General features: G+C 36.9%; 1 protein-coding gene across 4 annotated transcripts in view; it reads left to right on the top strand.

Annotated features, from left to right (window-relative positions):
• Positions 1-24,759, top strand: part of shank1 (SH3 and multiple ankyrin repeat domains 1) — a 648,010-nt gene that overhangs the window by 598,667 nt on the left and 24,584 nt on the right. For 3 of the 4 annotated variants that reach the window (XM_051933685.1, XM_051933686.1, XM_051933688.1), the window contains exons 19-23: positions 7,275-7,355; positions 11,256-11,279; positions 21,101-21,157; positions 21,356-21,483; positions 23,467-23,590. In XM_051933685.1, the coding sequence (XP_051789645.1) occupies positions 7,275-7,355; positions 11,256-11,279; positions 21,101-21,157; positions 21,356-21,483; positions 23,467-23,590 (414 nt within the window). The remainder of the gene's footprint in view (positions 1-7,274; positions 7,356-11,255; positions 11,280-21,100; positions 21,158-21,355; positions 21,484-23,466; positions 23,591-24,759) is intronic. The other variant, XM_051933687.1, reaches the window with a different exon arrangement.

Below are 24,759 nucleotides of genomic sequence, written 5' to 3'. Positions count from 1 at the left end.
ATGAGCTGTAGGTAGTGACCAAAAGAACGAGATTGCGAATACAAGCGGCTGAAATGAGTTTCCTCCACAGGGTGTCTGGGCTTTCCCTTAAAGATAGGATGAGAAGCTCAGTCATCCGAGAGGAGCTCAGAGTAGAGCCGCTGCTCCTCTGCATCGAGAGGAGTCAGATGAGGTGGCTCGGGCATCTGATCAGGACGCCTCCTGGACGCCTCCCTGGTGAGGTGTTCTGGGCACGTCTAACCGGGAGGAGGCCCCAGGGAAGAAAAAGGACACGCTGGAGGGACTATGTCTCTCGGCTAGTCTGGGAATGCCTCGAGATTCCTCCAGAAGAGCTAGTAGAAGTAGCTAGGGAGAGGGAAGTCTGGGCATCTGTGCTCAAGCTGCTGCCCCCGCGACCCGATCTTGGATAAGCGGAAGAGGATGGATGGATATGTTTGGAATGTTTGCATTTATAATGACATATCTAGGGGAAACTCTTGATCAAGTAGGAAAATGCAACCAAACCAGCTAAATTGCAACTTGTACATACAGTATATAACTTCTTATCACCAAGCAGTTGTTATAATGTGCGCTGACATTTCATACATATTAAACCCCAAAAGTGATGTGCAGACTCCATTTTAGTTCCCTTTTAACAGGAGCAATGCTGCATACTTGCACTGAAGAACTTTTTTGGCTTTTTGGCAGATTATATTGGCTACCTGTTGTCACTTCTCCAGGAACTGGCCAACAGGTCAGGAATATTTCAGCCAACCTTCACTCCATCATGAGTGCTGTTCTAAACTGACCAACGAGGCACTACATTCAGTTTTCATATGATTTGGGTCTAACAATATGAAAAGGCAATTTGCAGCACTGTCCAGATTTTCTGTCTTAATTGGAGTAATTTACTAAATGTTTATTGTAATAAGGGCACCTACAGAAAATGAACATGGTTTTGTTAACCATAAGCAGTTTTAACAGTGACACACAGCACTTTGAACTGCTGCACCAACGTTATTGTGTCACTTCACAGAGATAAGCTTGTCAACTATGCTTCGTTGCTTAATGACACTCAGATGCTTTACAGGATTAAAAAAAATCACTGATCATATGTCATTTCCTCACAGCACTCGATGCTTCATGGGGCACCAACCAGACTCTTGAGATTGTTGATCATAAATATTTGCTTCATGGCACTCTAAGCTTCTGGGGAGACATCCTGCCTCCAGCCCCTATTCTGCCCTGAAAGAATAAATCTGTTTTGAATCTGCACATACATATGTTATTTACATCCACATTTTTCTGTACACATATTTATATGCTAGAATCCAAGCAACATTTTATAAAAGAGACCCCTAGGGTGGAATTTTCCACTTGAGGCATGTCAGTGCTCAAAAAGTAGCATTTCAGATTTTGGAATTTTGGATTAGGGATAATTAACCTGTACTCTTTATTGCTCTCAGCCCATGTAGACTTGTAATCTTGAAATTTTGTTTTTCTCCTTTTACCATAAATTATTTGGCATCCTAATTTAATAGTATTTGATACCATTAAATTATGGTAAAGTCCTCTTTCACTTTGTCAGCATTGATTTTCACAAACATCTAGGGTCAGTTTTATGTACGAGATATAGTTATTTGTAATCTATAAGGCATCACTTTTATTTCTGAAAATTAAAAAAACTGAATTCCTCTTGTTATACAGACACTTAATAGTTATGGTTTTTTGCAACACATATATCAACAGTTACAGGAGAATATCAAAAGCAATTAAATGATAAAATGAAATTATTTAATTAATGTATAAGATATTTAACATAATACAAAATTATAAGGTCTTATGTATTGATTATGAGTTTAAGTAGCACTTTTGTAATTAAAAAACATTGAATCAATCAGGGACAGAAAACTCCCTTATTGAACATTAAATCAGGGAACTGATGAATATTTAATGCTCATCAGTTATCCTAATTTATTGATACAAAATTTAGAAGAGTACTAAATTAAGCTCAAATGATTAGAAGATGCAAATTTTGTAAATTATTTAAGTGACTAAATTAGATCTGTTTTAATGTCTAATACTTTGGTGTTTAAGAATGTAATAGCCCCTACACTTTTTAGAATTAGCAGAATTTGATTAAAATAATTATTCCAAGCCTGCCCTCCACCTATAATGCACAATTTACACATGTATTGCTGTGGAAAAGTTTCCAGCAGAACTCTATATTATAGGACACCAATTGCAGTATTTGGTGACACTTTCTGCTAAAAAGTTTGACTAAACATTGACATCAAAGCCTAAAATTAGCAATGACTTATTATATAGTGGGTATGAAAAATATTTCCCTGCAAAAAATTAGTTAGTAATTACGTTTTTTCACTCAAAAGCACTGTTCTCTGTTGTTCTCTTTCTATCACATTCTGAAAAATAGCATTTCCATCTGTCAAATGAAGTGCATGATTGACCAAGTGCATCACACTGCCACCATCTGGAAACCTGAATCTTTTATTATGTCAAATATAACATTACAATAGGTAGTGATTAGCAAAACAGCTGATTTTCCTGGGAAATACTTTACATTTTGCATGTGTGTGCAATAGCAAAACTCACTAAAACGTTTTTACATTGTGTTTTGAGGGGCATAGAAAGAAAGGAACACCGTTCCATAAAGACTTAGCAACAATCCATAAACCTCTTTTGGACCCATACATTTCTCAGAAAATTGTTCAAATTAAAGTAAATATAGTAAAGGTGGCTTTTGTAAATGCAACATGGCTAAACACAACCCATGAAGAAACAAAAAGACATACTGTAAGATAAAAGACAATTAAACTGTTATCCAGAATATGCTGAGGAAAAAAATGCTGCAGCTGCTATCTTTGACGACATCCCACTTTTGTAGATGCTCCTTTTTAAACTTTGTGGGTGCTAGTCAAACTATCCACTGCAGTGCACTCCTTCGGTCTAATGGGAATTGTAGTTCCTGCATCAACATTGCAACAAGGTTGCAAATGAGATGAATTGGGGATGGCGGGTGAGGGGGTTGGGTATTTATTAAATACCTTTCTTCCTGGATCAATTGTGCTAAATTGTCTGGTCGAGAAATGGCAATTGGTTAGTGATTCTTTTTGCAAAGCAAATTGTAAGCTCTCCTGTGGACTCAATTTCAATGGAATCGCTGCCACATCGCTATAGGAATAAATAGGTCTGGCCCTCCCAGTTCCACAGTCTATGAAAGAAACAAATATACATTGTTAAATTTACAGTCTACGACTTAAGATCTCAGGACTATGGCCTGGATAAAATAGTTATATGGGCATACAGAAATGAATCATCCCTTTAATATGCATTATATTATCAATAACAAAAATTTATGCTTTAAAGACTTAGCCATAGTGCTGCAAAGATATTACATTCTGTAACTTTGTTACTCCTGTCAATTATTTGAAATAATTCACCTTTAACGGTTTTCCTACTTAGCATTATACTATCCACATTCCAGTTAATGTCAGAAACAGCCCAGCATCAAAAACAATGTACTGTGTAATATTGAAATATTACAAAAATGTATTCATTGTTCATTTTAGACAGTCTAATTTCTAGGAGTAGAAAGCTTTCATTGCATTTTAATTGTTGAGTTTTTATTAATGAATACATTATACGGGCGGCACGGTGGCGCAGTGGGTAGCGCTGCTGCCTCGCAGTTGGGAGACCTGGGGACCTGGGTTTGGTTCCTGGGTCCTCCCTGCGTGGAGTTTACATGTTCTCCCCGTGTCTGCATGGGTTTCCTCCGGGCACTCCGGTTTCCTCCCACAGTCCAAAGACATGCTGGTTAGGTGGATTGGCGATTCTAAATTGGCCCTAGTGTGTGCTTGGTGTGTGGGTGTGTTTGTGTGTGTCCTGCGGTGTGTTGGCACCCTGCCCGGGATTGGTTCCTGCCTTGTGCCCTGTGTTGGCTGGGATTGGCTCCAGCAGACCCCCGTGACCCTGTGTTCAGATTCAGCGGGTTGGAAAATGGATGGATGAATACATTATACATATCACTTCACCGTCTAGGTTTTACTACCACATCTCAAGGACATGCAGGTTAAGTTACTTGTATAATATTAATAATAAATGTGTCATGCCTTCACAGATAAGTACATAAAAAAGTGCTTATGAAATCAGGATATGTGATAGCACCCAGTGGTGTATCAGTCATTGAGTTTGCAACAGTGTGAGACATATTCCATATTCAAATGAGCAGCTTCAGAGCCAGCCACAGCAGAACGTATCAAAATGCAAGCCTGCCAGATCTGCATGATCACAGTTCTAGTGTGGCTAAAACAAGCATGTCATAATATGCATTATTTTTCACAGTTTGTATTGTTTGAAACTCGTTTAGGAGGAAATTAATTTATGTTTATTTTTCCCATTTATTATTGGTGCAACACAAATTACAGGTCATGTCACACTTGTCATCATACTTATGATTTAGCCTGAATTGCTGGTACAAATATGGCCTTGACATGAGTCGACTTTGGCTTTGCCTGGCACTGACTACAAGTCTGGTTCAGTTATTATCACTTGGACCTTTCACCATTCACAGTAAACACAGAGATTCTGTCTCATCACAGAGCAGGATATAAACCATGCTTAAATAAGCAATGAAATGACCAGTAATACATTGGGTCAGTGCTGCCACTTACCACATTTTTTGAGTGCAATTACTTATTAATCTATTTAAGATAAAATTTAAGAGTCACTAAAATTTTACTAGGCAAAAAACTATTTTTTAAGTGTGAGTAAGCTTTATCCTTTGGTTTTGATGTTTTTTAAATTTCAGAACATTTGGTATTAAATTACTAACTGCTTTAATAATTACAATATAGATAACTAGCCAACGCCCGCCGTAGCATACGGCGGTGTAAGAATAGGAACGGAAAACGGTGAGAAAGGAATTCAGAAATCTAGAAGAAATACATACTTCTTGGAAGACGCAGTGTGCATGTAGAATTTCTGGCCAAGCAGGATTACATGTGAAAGTGATAAATAAATCAGGCTTTCCGAATTTACGTACTATGACCATGGCATCCTGATAGTTTTGTTGCATGTATCTTGGACTTCCTGGAAATGTGGATGGAAATATGATCATTTTGCCTACACGTACGTTGTTATTTTCAGTGTTTGCTTGCAGTGCGTCTTATAGTTCCACTCGCAGATCTTGTTGATGTAATCTGAGATAGTTGAGACGCGCGCCCTCTGTTTTAACATACACATCTACGACGTACTGTTGGAATAGTTTGCCACTGGAGTGCAAAATACTAAATGTATTCCTCATTGCTAATCTGTACGCGTAAAATTGGCATTGAGTAAGCCTTATTCGCTTGGCGCTTCTTTTATCGGGAACATGTTGTAAATCTTTGTGCCAGCCAATGTCTCTGTAAGGGAATAAAAGTGGGTAAACCATAGGATCACAATTCATATTGAGCGTGGAAATCTGTCTACAGGAGTTGCCTATGGGATAGATGCAAATGTCCCTTTTGGCAGGCGTTTCGCCATCTTCTCCGACGAAAATCGCTGCAATGTCGGGGCATTGTATCGTCGTAAATCCTGCCCAGGATTTTCCTTGAAAACCATTCGTACAGATGCTCTTGGACTGGAATGAGCAATTTCATGCATGTGTTTCTTTGATTTAGCGAATGGGTTGATGGTTCTTAGCATGGAATCTAGCTAGAGAAGTACATTTTTGCTGCATGCAGAATTTGTTTTATTTTGTAAGCATACTTTAGTAGCTTGTGCTGTGTCAAAAACATACAACTGTCCATATCCTGGAGAGGTAGAAGTGTTAGCGTATAGTGGAGAGATTTGGTGATAAATTTGCCCGTGTATTTTAAAACAGTATGGTCCATGGCCAGGAGGTTGAGTTATCTATGCACCCATAGAAGCAAACGCTAGAGAAGAGTTGTATTCTCAAATATGTTCACAATAATTTTTAGTTTCTGATGTTTGCTGTGTAAGAAGCTGTTGTAAAGACACAGGTGGCTCCTGCAAAGGTGGTAAAGCTACTTTACCGTTGTGGGAGCACCTCGAGTACTTGTTGGATGGATTACGCTCAGCAGGCCAGTACAGTGCATGACATGGAAGACGACGAATAGGAATCGAGAAATGCCGTGTCGGCTGCATGTGGGCGGGACCGGTTTTGATGTGGAAGCAGGACGAACCAGAAGAGAAATATATATAAGAGATGATGACTCATCTTTTAGAACACAGCAAATGGAAAGAAGTCAATTAGTTTTGACTAGAAAATTTCATAGCATTAGCATTGCTGATCTCTGACCAGCAATGTACCAGAAATACAGTACATTACCAAAGCGTGTTTGGTTAGCAAAATTTTCAATTTGGTCAGCTTTTAATTAAGGTTTTGTTATGCACTCAACTAAATATATCTCCTAAACAAATAAGAAGAAATAAAAGCTACAAATATTCTGTTGCGGCAAATACATGTTGCCAAGTCATCTGTGTTTTCATGTAGGTAGAAGTATGTGGCACCAAAGAAGAGCTTACTTCTCCCACTGTGTTATTAGTATAGACACCTGCAATACCGAACTGCAGCCATCTTGGAGCCCTGGAACAATGGGACAATTTTTATAATCACTTTTTGTTATACTTTTGAATGGTCAAAATGCTGTTTGTGCTACATTTGAAATTATAATGCTTTTAGTGGATGTTCTTCCTGCTTTTATTTTAATGTATTTTTTACCAAAAAACTTTACTGTTTACAATCAAAGCAAAATAAATATTCAGATATTTAACTATTCAAAGACAGTTTCCCTCTGTTTTTTAGTAAATTTTGTTTGCTTCATATTTAATGTTTCAGTGGCATCCAGCAGTACCATCAAACACATCAGCATTAAATGTTTACTGTTTCAAAGTAATAACAGAAAACATCAATCTTGCATACTACTAAATGGTCTGGCTTGAATAAAAAATAGTCTTGGCACTGTCGACTTTCAACAGTTTTAAAAATACTTTAAATAGTCAACCTGAAGTTGGTTGTTACACTCCAAAAAGAATTTACATGTAACACAGAAAACCAAATATCATGGTGTAAAATAACTTTAATTCATCCAGCACTTTATGGTCATTTGTTTTTCAAGATTGTTGAATTGGGATATGGTATAATCACCTGATTATTTTCAGATCTTTTTCTTATGATATAGACCTCAACTGATACCTAGAGGCATTAAATAAGTGAACCCAGAGAATAAAAAAGCATTTACCTTTGAAATTAACTGTCTGCTTTCTTTCAGTCCCCCAACAAACAAAGAGGCTGACACCACCAGCAATTGCACTGCGCTCCAAATCAATGACCTCAGAGCTTGAAGAGATGGGTAAGTATTAGAATGGATGTTGACTTCTCACCTCAGAAGTAGAGTGGCTTCAGACATCTGGTAGCTAGTGTGAGATATGTCTAAATCAGCCTAGAACATGTGTAGCTTTCATACACCTCAAAAGATAAATCAGTGGATGAATCAGTCTCTGTATTTATCAAGCGTCTCAGAATTACTCCTAGGAATTTGACTAAAACTATTCCTAGGGTAAGAATTTGTCCTACCCCATTAGAAGTAGTTATGAAGCATCCAATATCCACTCCCAGCCAAGAATAGGAGTTTATGCTTTGAGAAGGAATAACATCTGATACTAATGCTAAGGCTTCTCCGCAAAGATAGTAATAAGAATAATTTTATTGTTATTATTATAATATTCAAAGTATATAAGGAAAATATAATATTGGAGGATATTGCACTAACCTGCATATAATTGTTGTCACTTGGCAATAACATCAAGAATAATACTGTAATGACCAGTGACACAGAAAGGTTAAGACACACATGCAGAATGAGAGTCAAGCCTGATTATGGCTATGTTTGTTTAACAAGGAATGAGCTACAGCCGTACTTTCAAAAGAATCATCTTCCCGCTGTTATAGCCAAGGGAAATGCCTCATTAAGTAACAGGTACTGAAACTAGCCATTGCTATTCTAGCACTGTTTCTGAGGTCACCTTCACTCTTCCAGTGTTCCCAAATGTCTTCCAGATTTGCACGCCATGCATTTGTCTGTGCTACCCACTTACAGTATCTTCTGCGAGGCTCTATAAATCCAATGCCCAGGAGTCTCCGCTTGCCTTCTTGAACCTTCTTCGGCTTGTAAAGTGTAATACAAATGTTCCCAGGGTTCATAGAAGGCAGAGCTGAATGTACCTGTGTGACATTTTTCTGTCAATAACCCATCCTGCTCTGCCTATCTTCATGGTAATATGCTAGCTACTATAATATAGTTTGCATCTATGACCACATTTGTTTTGATATTGTCATATTGCTTGTGATTCACATATGCATGATTATCCACACTTGGAGAAATGATCTTTATTTGTGTGCCGATTTGCATGAATGCAGGTTGCTTTAATATTACCTCTGCATGTTGCGTCATACATTGTAAGGGTGTTCATGAGCTTTCCTAAAGCCTTGTGAAGTTAGGAGTATTCTCAGAAATTTGAAAAATTGATAAAATGCTTTCACTCATAGTATACTCCTAAGAGTAAGGGTAAATTTGTGTCTCTTTGAGATTTTTGAATCATTTAGGACCATTTTCCTGCTCTGAGACGTTTGATAAATATGGGCACATGTTTGAAAGTAAGTTTCTTTATAGTCATTTGTTTGGGATTATTAGAACAGAGAAAATCAGAAATTACTAGCTTGTAATTTCTGGCTGCTAAATGATGACCAATCATACTCCTGCCGGCTTGAGAACATTGGCAAGACCTACTTTTGTGTGTTAATCAATAACAGATAGGCTCCTTACTTTTTTTCTAGAATGCCTCTCACTGTACTTTCTCTATTAAATTGTTTCAGCCCAGCTCCAAACCTCTCATACACGACGTATGTGATTCAGGTAACATGGCCCCTTGAACTTTTGCAGGTCACAAATATCTGCAGGTTCCCAGCCAGTTCTTGCTGTTCTTATAATCCTACCAACACCAGGTACCCCAGCCTCCCCTCTTTGAAATGAACTGTACCCTCCCTTGTAACCTTTTGCTTTGCCCTTTCTCTTTGAAATTAATCTTGCCTTTATCAGCTCTTCTGAGATGACATCCGTCTTGTTAACCACCCTCCCTCCCTGCTTCTTAGCAATTCACCCTTATAATCATAGTGTTCCTTCTCTCTTACATAAAATTAACTTACATGTGTAATATTTCGTTGAGATTTTATTTAAATATATAATCTCTTCTTTTCTTAAACTGTAGTAATTTTTGCACAACTTCCTATACCTTTTCTGCAGTTAGACTAATCTGCACTGAAAGCCCCTGCCCTTTGTTTTAATAAATCTTATTTGACATCGGATTTATTTGCCCAGTGATACCCTTCCGTGCCTTTGTTTTCAAAGAAATTCCTTTTTTTAATTTCTCTATGAAACACAAAACGTACTGAGTAACCATTAATAACTTTTATTCAATAACTGGTTATTAATAAAAATGTTTATTATTTTATTTTTTGCTGCATGGATTTCAATAGTGGAAAAAGGTATGTCCTGAATACCTACTCTGTCTAGGACAACCTCTATGTGTATGTGTTTCTATATGTGTGTATCTCAGTATATTATGTGTGCATTTCCATGCAAGAAAGCCACTTCTTGATTTTGAATGCTTTTGTCTGAGTCCATATGTCAGCATTTTTAAAATGTTCATCTGTTTTTATATGTAGTAAGCTGTATTATTATTTTTAGGTTTACTATATTTCATATTTAATTTTTAATTTTTTTGTTTTTCAAAACACAAACTCACTGCAACAAATCAAAGTTTTAAGTTATTTGAAATAGCATTCCCTGTTGTAATTTTTGATTGCAGTGCAGTTATTAATATAATGAAAAATAGCTGTGAAATGTCCATCTCTGTCATTTTGAGATATTCTTTAGCAAAATAACCTTGAACTGTCAGAGGAACCAATTTTATGGTTTATGGCAAGGTTCAAACCAGAAGTGCTTTGACATTCACACAGGTCAATAAAAGGATGTGTTAAATTAGAAATTACTGGAATTATTCTAATTATCCTAATTTTATGCAGTTTGTGAATGCATCTGCGTTCTCACTCAAGCTTTTAGTTCATTTGAGCTTATTAAAAAGAGAATTTATGTTAGACACTTAAAGAAGTTCCTATAGATCTGCTTAGTAATAGCTTGCTTATTGCACTCTGGACAGAAGACAGGACTTGAGTTTAGATGCCAAAGGACCAGCAGGTGATGACATGACCCAGGCAACCATTCAAAGAAGAGGCCAGGTACAAGTGAAAAAGAAATCTATTTTGATTTAGATTAGTTATGAATGTAAAATCACCTGGCACACTTGAAGTTGAAATTCTGCATTAGGAATGCATAACAGATATGGTTTGATTCAGGTAATATTTTAGGTAGTCTGTGATACATGAAGTTGCTTTTCAGTTTTATGATTTATTTATTTAATTGGTCCAGGTTCTGCTTTGCTCTTCATTTCTCCTGAAGAATAAATAATAACAGTAAGAATGCAACAGTTTATATGCAGAGTCATCACATCTGCTCAGAGTGGGTGAAGATTAGGCAAATGGAACTTTTTTTTGATAAGTTGCTGTTTAATGTCATGGCATTTCATCTGAGCCTAGATTAAATGTATTGCTATTGTGCCTAACTTTCTTGTAGTTTCAAAACACTGACACGGAACACTAGCCAACTACAGTGTCAGGTTGTTTCAAGATCATGAAATACATATATGCATCTTTCAGATTTGTGAAATACCTTTTGAGATGTTTTTTTGTTAATTCTGACACAAAAGACAATGAAACCAATCTGAATGCATTATATTATAGCCCACAGAATGATGCAAATATTGAAAAACTTTGTTTGACAAATATGCTCCTATATATAGCTCTCTTACTCTGTGTCTCTGTATGTTGTTTTTTTAATTTGATGCTATAACATGTGTCTGTCATTCTTGTATGGAAAAACATGTGTCTTTCTTTCTGCCTTCTATTATTTGATAATTAACAGTAGTATATAGTAAAATAATGAGTGTGAACAGAAAGTTTACACTTTTATCATAGCCAGAGCTATTACAAATTATAAAAAACATATAATATTTTAATTATATTTTTAAAATCAAAATTACTTAAATAATATTTTAGGTTTTAGCTGTATAGAAAGAATACACTTAACTTAATTCTTTATTTTCATTGCTTGATTGCTTCTTTTTTATTATTCCAGCCTCCCCATGGAAAAAGAAGACAGGTAAGATTTGCCTTCTATATATATATATATATATATATATATATATTGCATAGTTTACTATCAAATAATTCTGGGCGTACACACTCTACTGCTCCCCTCTCGGGATCGAACCTTGGACGTCAGTGTCAGAGACGAAGCCCCTTTATGCTGCGCCACGGCGTATGGTTCGTTTATTTGACAGCATGTCGATCGGGGTAATTACATTCATGACATTCATTATGGGTGGTTACCTACCAGGTAACGCTTGTGGTTGGTCTGCAAGTCGGCAAACATCCGCCACGGTGCCCTTTTCAGTTGCAAGAAGCAGATCATGGAATGTTGCATAATTTACTGTCAAATAATGCAAAGAGTATGCGACACGTGTTTCGCCCTAATTCTGGTCTCATCAGGCATACACACTCACTGCACCCCCTGGTAGGTAACCACCCATACAATCAGATTGTGATTCAGACTACGAATATCATGAATGTAATATATATATATATATATATATATATATATATATATATATATATATATATATATGTATATATATATATGACTTCCAAATAGTTTGTTCATTCAAATTAGTTTATTTTTGTTCAAATGTTCTTTTTGTCGTTGGTTGAAACCACAGTTCAATAAACTAAAAACTATATGTCCATATTTACAATGCACTTTGCATAGACACTTGCAGTACAATTTTGGTCAATTTTAAAAATAAAAAGTAACTGAAATAATTATTATGTAGGGCACACTTTTTTTCTTCATCTCAGAAGACAACTGTGGTGTTGTTAATCTTTAAACTGTTTTTTTTTTATTTTTCTTCTGGAAAGCCAAATATCAGTGTTTTATAAAAAAAAGTTATTTTACTTACATACCAGTATATATTTTGAAGGGAAATTATACAATATACAGTAATATAAAATGAAACTATAAAATATAAACTGAAGTTAATCATGTATTCTTGAGTACTAGTATCAAAGCATAGTTATTCTTTGTTCTTGCTATAGATGAATCTTCAATGGAGTCCACTAAAATTAGAACCATTGTCTTGATTGTTCTTACGATTGAAGACATTTTTTTTTTATAATTCACTAGATTACCAAATGTGTGTACATTTTGGTTTAAAAATAATACCAAATGATGCTACTTTTATATTGAAAGTAAAGAATTTGGGGAAAAAAAGATCATGTGAAAATAAAACAAGTAAACTGTAGACACATTGCTGCCTATGCTGATATGAAAGCAACTTCTATTTCAGAGGTAGGCCATATGTTTACATGAGGTAATATTGCACACAGAACTAATAGTCCAGGGGTCGCATTTATAAACCTTAGCATGAATTCATGTGTGCAACTATGCGGACAGCAAAAAAAAAAAGGAAAATACCAAAATAATGCAATTTTTAAAAGTATACGCAACTTACCCTTCATAAATAGCAATCATCTTGTAAATGTGTGTATGTGAATATACCTCAAACCCTGCATGGTCATCACCCTGAAACAAACTTATATAGACTATGTTAATGAACCTCATACATATATAATGAACAGATTTATATGTAAAGTGAGACAATGGCAACAACAGAAGAGAAAGGCAAGAAGCAAAACTTTGAAGACTGCAAAGCAGAAATTCTCATCTCTGAAGTACAGGCACACAAAGAAACTTTATTTGGTTGCTTAAGCACAGGTATCACCAACAAGTGCAAATATGTTGATGGCAACTGCTACCATTAATGCTGTGAGTTCTATCAACCACACCAGACCTGAAATTAAAAAAAAAAAATGACTGCACAGTTGAAGAAGCCCATAGAGGTTTAGAAGCTTGTCATTGGCAGAGTGTGAGTGCAATGAGATCATGGAAAAATAAATCTGCGCTCTCTGATTTTGATCTGCGACTGGTATATATAATCGGAGATGCCTTGTTATGCAGTATTATACCTGAGCAGTCTAGAGACACAGATGTGGAAGATATGATAACTAAAAAGGAATAAGGTAAAACACTTAACATATTCCTTTGAGTGAAATAACCACGTTAGTCAATATATGAAGCTGTCAGATGTTTAATGAAAATCTTTATCATGAACATCTTAATGTTCAGAGGCAGTTACGGGTGCTGTTGAAGGATCCACTTAGGAAAACTACAGCGTAACTGGTCCCAGTGGGATCTTTTGTGCCACACCAACATTTTCTCTAAATGTTGTCAGTGTGTTATGCAGCAACAGTGTCCTCACAGATGCGGTACTGCAGACACAAAAGAGAAACAAGCCACCCAAGAAGTGAGCCTCATTAAAACATCTTGTTAGAAAATACAACCTTGCACCTGTTTTTGTTCATTTTACTAATGACACATCACATCCACATGCTGCCTCACACCGGAATGGGTTGGGCCACAGCATTGGGCCACGAGTTGGGCCACAGAATTGGTCAGTCCTGTCTTGGAATCATAGATGACTTTTACGTTAATGGAATATAATTGGTTATGGTTAACAAAAGCAGCTTCATTTTGCTAGGTGCCCTTTCTGCAGTATGAGAGCAGTTAATTGACCCAATTATGCTTCAAAAACTGGACACTGCTGCAAATTGTGTTTTTATATTGGTCTGTACACTCACACCATACATAAACTGAATGTAGTTCCTTGTCAGTTATTTATCGCTTCTAGCACAGCGAACATGATGGCTTGTTGGTCAGTTGCTTCTGATAGGTGCATGTTGCCAGAAAGCCATAAGTTACTAAAATCTGAAACCTGAATATTAAGAGGTAGAGCCTGATCTCGGGCAGTCTAGAATGGTATTTGGAAGCCTAAATCAACTGATAAGGCAAACAAATCCTCCTGTTCCCTACAAGCGTGTTGTTCCATTTGAATATGACCATTTGTAAGCAGTGCCAAACAAGTAATGTTAATGTCAAATTATTAGAATATGAATAAGTTTTAGGGTGTGATATTTTTATCTTTCTGTGTGCCAGGAGCTAATCACACCCGTGTTTTTTACTTAAGTCAATTATCAACAACAAGCGAATACAATGGTTTCTAACGCTGAAAAGTGACAACTGGTACAGAAGCTAATATAAACCAAGGAAAACCAAAGTAAGTTTTTCAGTGCAAATAAGTAGCATTGACCCTCGTGAAAGGAACCTACAATACAGTCTATACATCATATATTTATTTTGTGGTGTAATATGTTTCTCATGTCACAATGCACATTATTATAATGGTTTGGTGATATTAATTATTATGCTTATGTGTCATCATTTAGCTGGTTTGTATGTATTTACCTACTTTATCAAAGGTGTTGTCATTTCACACTTAATCCTAAATGTTGTGTATGGATAGTTTTCTGCCTCACTCCATGCCATTTGTTCAGCACTGCTGCAGAGACCTTAAACAACTTAGCACATCCACATAAAAACAACAAGGTTGAGCTTTCTTGAAGGTTTTGCTGGACATACCTCATTGTAAACTGAAATATATACAAAAGAAACATACAAGTATTTACATGTGTACAACCAAAAACAACAAATAATGATTTACAAAGCAATACATAGCAGACAGTATATATTAAGCAATAAAGCTTTAAAGACAAACTTAGAAGGCAACTAATTTCCACGGTTGGATCATGACGAGATGCGTGTAGACAGAGGTTCAGATTGCTACGTACCACAACTAACCTGACCCAGGGGTGTATATGTTACGGCCAAAACCCGAAATTGGCCAAAGTGGGAAATGTCCGGCCAAATCGGGAAATGGCCAATGTCGCTGTAAATTGATCAGCCAATGTCCAATCTTTTCCTCGATTTCGGGATTTGGCCGGCCAGTTTGCGAAATAGCATGGGGCGATCGGCCAAAGTCGAAAGGAAAAAGGCATGAGCAGCGATTTGTTGCGCACTTAGTAGTGCAATTGCGTTGGGTTAGGGTTAGGGTTAGAAAATTAGATTAAGGCAATGACTGAACATATTTCGTTGTTTTCAAAATTACAGAATATTAGATTAAGGCAATGACTGAATGTATAAAAAGGTGAAAGCAAGTTACACTTGAAGATGTAGATTATGTGCAATGCCACGTAGATATTCGAGATGCGGTCTATTAGCATAATCAAGGACAATTAATTTAATTCGTTCCGAAGTGTCTCTGCACCTTTGTTGCTCTTCACATATTCCAGAGCCATTTCAACTAAATTATCTACGAACGCCTTTATTTGCTGTGCTCAATTGAGGTCACCTTTTTGAAGCGCTCCTTTATTTACGCGCGCATTTATTCGGCGCTCAATTGAGGTCATCCTTTTAAAGCGCTCCTTTATTTGCACGCGCATTTATTCGGTGCTCAATTGAGGTCGCCCTTTTGAAGCTCGCCTATATTTACGGGCGCCTTTATTCGGCACTCAATTGAGGTCGCCCTTTTGAATCTCGCCTTTATTTATGTGCGCCTTTATTCTCCGCGCCCAATTGAGGTCGCCTTTTTGTGCGCGCCCTTATTGAATAGAACCATTGCGTTGAGTGTAGCCTTGGCGGCTCATGTTCAGAAAGCGGACGCCACTTGGTTGTTTCACAATAATTAAGATCAGGTATATAAGTAGATTTCACATTTCTGTTATCATTTTAGCAATAAAATAGTGACTTAACATCAGGGACCTATTTTATTGACCTTAAGGTTAGTGTTTGGGCAAGGGGAAGACCGTCTCAAGTGGCGTCCGCTTTGCTGAACAAGACCCGCCTTGAGCAGTTTCTCGTGCAGAATGGAAAACTCACTTCTGAATCTGTATCTGAAAATTTTTAAGCATCTTCGCACCTTGAGCAGACAGTCTTACATCAGCACATCAGATTTTGACCAGGGAGTTCTCGCCACTTCGCAAAATGGCTGGCCAAAGTAGCATATATGCTGGTCATTTCTAGTACTTCGGACTTTGGCCACACCTCGCAGCCAAAATGCGAAATGGCCAGTCAATTCGGGAACTGGCTGAACTTCGGGTTTTGGCCGTAACATATATACTTTAAAGATACATTTCAGGCGTGACTGAAACAAGAGACAAAGGGGTTCCTACATGCGATACAAGGGGTGCATTGTATTTAAATATTCATTATGGGACCTACGTACTTTACATGAGCTTCATGGACATTTATAACACCACTGTGAGTGTGGAAAATGACTGACAGGTGTGTTGATAAATGACAAGATAAAGGGGAAGCAAAATTCAACAAATAATAGTAATAGTTAACAGCATGGGGGGGGCAGAACAGATATAGGTCAGAGTTACTGTAAATATATACACATTCTCTGGTCATATTTTTTTTTTTATAAATCACGACTTTTGACTGGAAAGTTGCATACACATGTTTAAGGCCTCTTTTTGTGCTTATGCAATTTTAATAAATGGTACCCCTGGTAAGGTGCATTTTCCACAGCTGACTTATAGGCGAGATAATATCTTTTTGTGCTTTTCACCACAAAGCTAATGGAATATTTAGCTCTAACTTTGTTTTGTGTATCTATAATAATAATTTATTTATTTATATAGTGACTTTCTCATGCTCACTTGAACATTTTTCATTAAACAAAATTTTTTATTAGCAAAAAAAAAATGGATCCTGACAATTCAAGCACAAACTATAATAAAAAGCTTTTCTTGACTGTGAAAGCATAAATAGTTTCCATACTCACACAGATGGCTCTAGATAATACCTATTTACCTTGGTTAACCAAGACTCTCATTTCTGTTTCTTTCTGCTGTACTGCACACTGAACATGCTTCTTCCTTTCCTTTTGTTAATTTATAGGTGCTATTATTAAACACAATATAATATTTGAACCACAGATTTTTAAATACAAACAGAAAGCAAACATAAAAGCTCTAAAATTTAGCTATTAGGTTGGTGAGTGGAATAGAAAATTTCACCTCATATCTCCGCAGAGTTGTCCAAATTACTGAACTCACTATCCATCTTCATTATGTTCAATTATTGTGAATTTTGTCTTTTCCAGTTACTTTCTGGATCATTAATTTACAAAAGAAAATGCAATAGTTGGTTGTCTTCAAGTTTTTCCGGTTAGTTATCAATTGGAGATATCATAAGCTATGCAAGATCAAGAAACAATATAATTATTTTTACCTGACAGGTAAAATGAAATTTGAAATCATTTTAGCCTTTGTAATATTTTTAATACTACCCTTGAAGTGTTTATAAGCATTACCACAGATTCAGTTGATAAATAATTTGAGGATTTAATTAAGTTTTATTAGTCTATGATGATATCATCCACACATATGTAAGACTGAAGTATATAGGGTGATTAATCAATTTTTGTACCAAATCAACAATATGTTCTTCAGTGCATATATACACAGTAGCAGGCTGTCAACATTCTGCCTAGACTCTGATGATACAAAACATTTTGCAAATAATAAGAAAAAATGTATCATTTAATTCATCCATAATTAGGCATATTTGCATTACAATACATTTAATACATTTTAGTACATTTAATACATTTAAATGGCTGCACTTCAAGCAAACCAAAAAACACTAGCACTGTTGATGCCAGCATAGGCCTATAGTTATTGTGCAGTGCAAGAGATTGTACAAGGATAGTCAACTAACAGTTAACTACAATATTGGTGCAGACATTTGAGAACACATATTTTATTGACTAACTGAATTCCACTCGTATGAGCCCAAAAAAACAGTGTGGTTATAAAGGCCATGGAATTCAGCCTAATCCACCAGTTACATTAGAATACATTAAAGGATGCATTGTTATCACTATGGATAAGCTTCCTTATGATCTCTTTACTATGTTAAACATTTGCTCAGGTGAACTTAAGATGTTTTGACGGTAAACAGAAAACCATTTGACAATATTACAGAAGTACCTTACAAACTGGTTTGTCAAACTATATTCACCTTTAATAACTAAGAACTTTCACAAAACACATCTCCTGACATGATGTTATACCCATTTGCTTTACATACAGTACTGTGCAAAAGTTTTAAGCAGGTGTGAAAAATGCTGCAAACAAAGAATGCTTTCAAAAATGGAAGTGTTAATCATTTATTTTCATCAATCAATAAAATGCAGTGAATGAACAAAAGAGAAATCTAAATCAAATCAATATTTAGTGTGACCACCCTTTGCCTTCAAAACAGCATCAGTTCTTCCAGGTACACTTGCACACAGTTTTTGAAGGAACTCGGCTGGTAGGTTGTTCCAAACATCTTGGAGAACTAACCACAGATCATCTGTGGATGTAGGCTTCCTCACATCCTTCTCTCTCTTCATGTAATCCCAGACACACTCGATGATGTTGAGATCAGGGCTCTGTGGTGGCCATACCATCACTTCCAGGACTTCTTGTCCTTCTTTACACTGAAGATAGTTCTTAATGACTTTGGCTGTATGTTTGGGGTCGTTGTCCGCTGCAGAATAAATTTGGGGCCAATCATACGCCTCCCTGATGGTATTGCATGATGGATAAGTATCTGCCTATATTTCTCAGCATTGAGAACACCATTAATCCTAACCAAATCTCCAACTCCATTTGCAGAAATGCAGTACCAAATGTTCAAGGAACCTCCACCATGCTTCACTGTTGCCTGCAGACACGCATTATTGTACCGCTCTCCAGCCCTTCGACGAACAAACTGCCTTCTGCTACAGCCAAATATTTCAAATTTTGACTCATCAGTCCAGAGCACCTGCTGCCATTTTTCTGCACCTCAGTTCCTATGTTTTCGTGCATACTTGAGTCGCTTGGCCTTGTTTCCATGTCGGAGGTATGGCTTTTTGGCTGCAACTCTTCCATTAAGACCATTTCTGGCCAGACTTCTCCGGACAGTAGATGGGTGTACAGTAATCCCTCACCTATCGCGGGGGTTACGTTCCAGAGTCCCCCGTGATAGGTGAAAATCCGCGAAGTAGCGACCTATATTTATTTTATTATTTATACATATTTTAAGGCTTTATAAACCCTTCCCACACTCTTATAAACCTTTCTCACTCTCTTGTTAACCTTTCCCACGCTCTTATAAACACTTCCTATGCTCTTAAACACTTTCTACATTCTTAAACACCTCAGACCAACACTGCACGCAGCGATCAGACTTCAATGTGACTGCACTCGCTTTGTGAAGGGGGGCAGCTGAACTCACGCTGAGCAGAAATGGACTTTGTGCTGCTTCTGCCAAAATGCCTGCTTGTCGCTCTGCGCATTCGGAAGGAGGAGTTTGTGTGTGTGTGTGTGGGTGTGTGAGAGCTGAACGCACCTTCGCTCAAACCCCCCCCCCCTCCCTCCCCGGAAGCGCAGTATGCTCCTGCCACTTTGCATTGTCAAGGGGGTGGGGAGCTGAATGAACGCTAAGGAGAAGTGGACTTTGTGTTGGCTTTGTGCTGCTTGTCGCTCTGCGTGTCAATAATTTTAAGCCTGTACATCACCAATTTTCCTGTCTCACTGTCTTGTCTTGCGTGAAGTTAAAATGTTTTATAATAGTGAGATGTTACTCATATCCTTAGCCCGACATCCACATATCATATGTGTTAACAAAGTGTGTTTAATAAGTTTACATGTGTTTAAAGCATGTGGGATGGGTATTTTAAGGCTTAAACTATAAAAATGTTTATTTATATGGTCTTTCTATATCGCGGATTTTCTCCTGTTGCTGATGGGTCTGGAACATAACTTCCGCGATAGGCGGGCAATCACTTGTATTTAAAAACCCGCGAAGTCGTGAATCCGCGAAAAGTGAACCGCGAAGTAGCGAGGGATTACTGTACCTGGGTCCCACTGGTTTCTGCCAGTTCTGAGCTGATGGCACTGCTGGACATCTTCAGATTTCGAAGGGTAATAAGCTTGATGTGTCTTTCATCTGCTATACTAAGTTTCCTTGGCCGACCACTGCGTCTATGATCCTCAACGTTGCCCGTTTCTTTGTGCTTCTTCAAAAGAGCTAGAACAGCACATCTTGAAACCCCAGTCTGCTTTGAAATCTTTGTCGGGAGAGACCTTGCTGATGCAGTAGAACTACCTTGTGTCTTGTTGCTGTGCTCAATCTTGCCATGACATGAAACTGTCTTCCACAACCTCACCTTGGTAGCAGAGTTTGGCTGTTCCTCACCTAGTTTTAAGCCTCCTACACAGCTGTTTCTGTTTCAGTTAATGATTGTGTTTCAACTTTCATGCGACATTGATGATCATTAGCACCTGTTTGGTATAATTGGTTGATCATACACCTGACTATAATCCTACAAAATCCCTGACTTTGTGCAAGTGTACCTATAAGAATTGATGCTGGTTTGAAGGCAAAAGGTAGTAACACCAAGTATTGATTTGATTTAGATTTTTCTATTGTTCGCTCACTTTGCATTTTGTAAATTGATAACAATAAACAATCATTATTTATATTTCTGAAAGCATTCTTTGTTTACAGCATTTTTTCACACCTGCCTAAAACTTTTGCACAGTACTATAAATATATGCATTATTATATTTTTTTAAATAGAAGTATTCTGCTTCACTTCTATGCATATCAGAAAAAACATAAGAATGCAACAATATCCATCCACTATATCAAATATATAGTAGTTAGATGAGGGCTGCTGGGGCTTGAACATATTTCTTTGGGAGATACAACTAAAAGAACATTCTGTGTATCCTACTAAAATGTGAAATTGAAAGAATAAAATTACAGCAGGATTTGGAAAAAATAATTCAAGATAAGTCAAACATTTTAACTTTTGCTTTAACAGTCTTTCACATTTTATAGGTATTAAAAAGGATGTCAGTCAATCAAATATTAAAACAGCATCAAAAATATGTATTTTCAAAAATAAATGTTTATTTTTGTTTCAGATTATGATTCCACCCAGGTAACAGAGAAGAAGAGAACTGTCTATCAGATGGCCTTGAGTAAGAACAGAACTGCTTATCTTATACATATTTTACAGTACATTTCTATATATATATGAAATATATTCAGTGTGTGTGTGTGTATGCCTGAAATTCTTCCAAGTTGGCCTGCAGAGAACACTGACGTTATGTGCAGGAAAATGTATCTTTCAATAATATGATTAACTTTATTCCTGTATTTCTGCCTTCTTACTTCAGACAAACTGGATGAAATATTAGCTGCTGCCCAACAAACAATAAGCACCAATGAAAGTTCTGCATCAAGAAGCCATGTATCAGCCAGTAAGCGTGAAAGAGCAGCAGGACGAGGTTTCTTTACAGCAGAGGTAAACATAATTATACAGTTTAGCCCATATAAAGTTTTGAAAAATGGTCATGTGAATTAACAATCGGTTGTTTGCATTAATGTTAAAGGGGAACAATAATGCTTTCTATGTTTTAATAATAATACTTCTAATAATAATAATAATAATAATAATTCTTTACATTTATATAGCATTTTTCTCACTACTCAAAGTGCTTCAGTGAGTGGGGAGCCACTTCTGCCACCATTATTGTGTAGCATCTACCTGGATGATGCGACAGCAGCCATTTTTGCATCAGTACGCTTACCACACAGTAGCTGCTAGGTGGTGAGAGAGAGATCCAGTTAGAGACAAGGGATGATTAGGGGGTCAGAATGATTAGGCCATGTTGGTAATTTAGCCTGGATATTGGAATACACCCTAATATTTATGAAGGATGCCTGGGGATATTTATGACCACAGAGAGTCAGGACCTTGGTTTTGCATCTCATCTGAGGGACGGCGCCATTTTTATATCACAGGTAAGCACCGCCAGCTAGCCTCACCAACACCTGTTCCAGCTGTAGCCCAAGCTTTTCCTAGATAGTCTCCCATCCAAGTACTGGCTGGGCCTGAACATGCTTAACTTTAGGTGTATGAAGTGCACATGGTATAGCTGCTGGTGATATAGTGTATAGTACTTTTTTGTGTCAGACCTGAAAGAATTGCAGGGTTGCAGCTACTTCCCTATACAAATTGGCAGAAAAGAGTGAATAGGCAAAGCTGGTGGAAGAACTCAAAATCCCAAGAATCAACATAGAGATTAGAGGGACGGGCTATTCTTCACTGGTAATTTATATGAAAATGACTCCATCATTTTATGTCATGATTTTTTGAAATGTCCTGCATGAAAGAGTACTTTTCTCCATTAAAAGAAAAAAAATAAAAACTTGACTGTTCCTCCTTAAATTATTTACAGTCAGTTTTGACTAAAAAAATACAATTCAGGTATATAAATGTTTTATTTTTTTAAGTAGTTCACAAAATACAAGAACCATAAAAACTTCCTAATTCCTATTCCTTGGATGATAAATTAACAATAATAATAATAATTCATAACATTTATATAGCGCTTTTCTCAGTACTCAAAGCGCTATCCACACAGGGAGGAACCGGGAAGCGAACCCACAGTCTTCTACAGTCTCCTTACTGCAAAGCAGCAGCACTACCACTGCGGGTGAGGACTGGACTGCCAATATTGATGCTCTGTGTAAGAAAGGATAGAGCCGACTATACTTCCTTAGAAGGCTGGCGTCCTTCAATATCTGCAATAAGATGCTACAGATGTTCTATCAGACGGTTGTGGTGAGCGCCCTCTTCTACATGGTGGTGTGCTGGGAAGGCAGCATAAAGAAGAGGGACGCCTCACGCCTGGACAAACTGGTGAGGAAGGCAGGCTCTATTGTAGGCACGGAGCTAGACAATTTGACATTCGTGGCAGAGCAACAGGCACTGAGCAGGCTCCTGACAATCATGGAGAATCCACTGCATCCACTAAACAATATCATCACCAGACAGAGGAGCAGTTTCAGCGACAGACTGCTGTCACTGTCCTGCTCCACTGACAGACTGAGGAGATCATTCCTCCCCCACACTATGCGACTCTTCAATACCACCCGGGGGGGTAAACGTTAACATTATTTAAAGTTATTGTCTGTCTGTATACCTGCATTGTTATCATTCTTTAATTTAATATTTTCTTTATCAGTATGCTGCTGCTGGAGTATGTGAATATGTGAATTTCACCTTGGGATTAATAAAGTATCTATCTATCTATCTATCTATCTATCTATCTATCTATCTATCTATCTATCTATCTATCTATCTATCTAAAGGAAAACTATTAAACAATATGTTAATTTAGTCAAACAGAAAATTAGCAAATAACAAATATATAACATAGTTAACAGTGCGGGTGTACTGTGGAACTATATTTTATTGTTCATTTGTCATCTTTCCTTACAGCCCAGCTTTGATCAATCAGCCCTTGGAATTATGCAATCAGGTGCAGGAGTTTCCTACGAAAGACCTTCTTTTCTGTCTGGGCATCCTCATCACCCTGGTATGATGTTACGACAAAAATCCATTGGTGAGGAAGTCGAAAAAAATCAGTCTAATTGTCACTCTGTCTGTCTGTCATTCTGACTGTCTAGCTGCAGCACGTTGACAGTATGTCCAAGTCTTTGTAATGCAACACCAAGGTTTGTTATTTTACACAGCTCCAGACCAAGATTTGTTATTTCAAAGGGCCTCTTCTCTTTTAACAGTATTTAAGCAGATCATTGATGCTGGTTAGACATGCAAGTTGTTTGATCATTGCTTAAAAGTATCACCATTGCTTGTAACTAAAACCAACATGCTTTGTAACTACTTGTATAATCTGTTGATCTCATAAGTCTATAAAAGCACAGATGGCTGCCCACTCACAAGTCTTTTAATAGCTCCTAGCTGTTTTATTTACAACTCACTGACTTTACCTTGATCTTCAGGGTCCATTTCTAATGCCATTTTATGTTTCTTAATCATTAATTTAGATTAAAAGAAGTAAATGTTATGATGATTTAGTTCAGTTTTTGACTGATTCAGATTCACCACCTGGTAAATCACTAATGTAATTCTCATAAGTAAATCTTGCCAACTTCATTGAACAGTTGTATATTTAAATACTTTTTTATTAGTGTATGTGAGCACTATATAGAATTTATATGTGCAAAAATAAAGCTTGACTTATCAAGCATCTGTGTCTAGGCAGTATGTGCTTATAAGAAGTATTTCTAAATATATACTGCTGTTAATCTGGATATATAAGGATGTTGTAATCTATTTTTGATCTTTCCATTGCCACTGTTTTTTTGCTTGACAGTTTTAATAACTATTTAGCAGTGATCTTCTTGTCTTCATACTTGAGCTCTATTTTATTAGTTAAAAAATACATTTAGGCAAGGCTTGCTTTTCTCTCTAAGTGGGAGTTATTTTGCTGAGGCTTTTATCTTAATATTTACTTGTTTTGGGGTGTTTTTTGCTATCTTGTTTTTCTGTGTATTTAGCTCCATTTTGCTTTGTCCTTGTGCTGTACTTGCTTAATTGTATTAAGTATCCTCACTTTTTAAAGTGAGATCAGTTTACCTTTATCCGTGTTTTTTGTGCTGGTGTAGTAATGTTTTGGTTAATTTTAAACACTCGGAATTGCCATGAGTTTCCTGTCATCAGTTATTTGAACTTGTTTAAAGAGTTTCCATAGTAACTACCATTGTTACC

The sequence above is a fragment of the Erpetoichthys calabaricus genome, chromosome 11 (genome assembly GCF_900747795.2).
Source record: "Erpetoichthys calabaricus chromosome 11, fErpCal1.3, whole genome shotgun sequence".
In the NCBI taxonomy this organism is placed as follows: Eukaryota; Metazoa; Chordata; class Cladistia; order Polypteriformes; family Polypteridae; genus Erpetoichthys; species Erpetoichthys calabaricus.
This window is presented reverse-complemented; position numbering and strand designations above follow the sequence as displayed.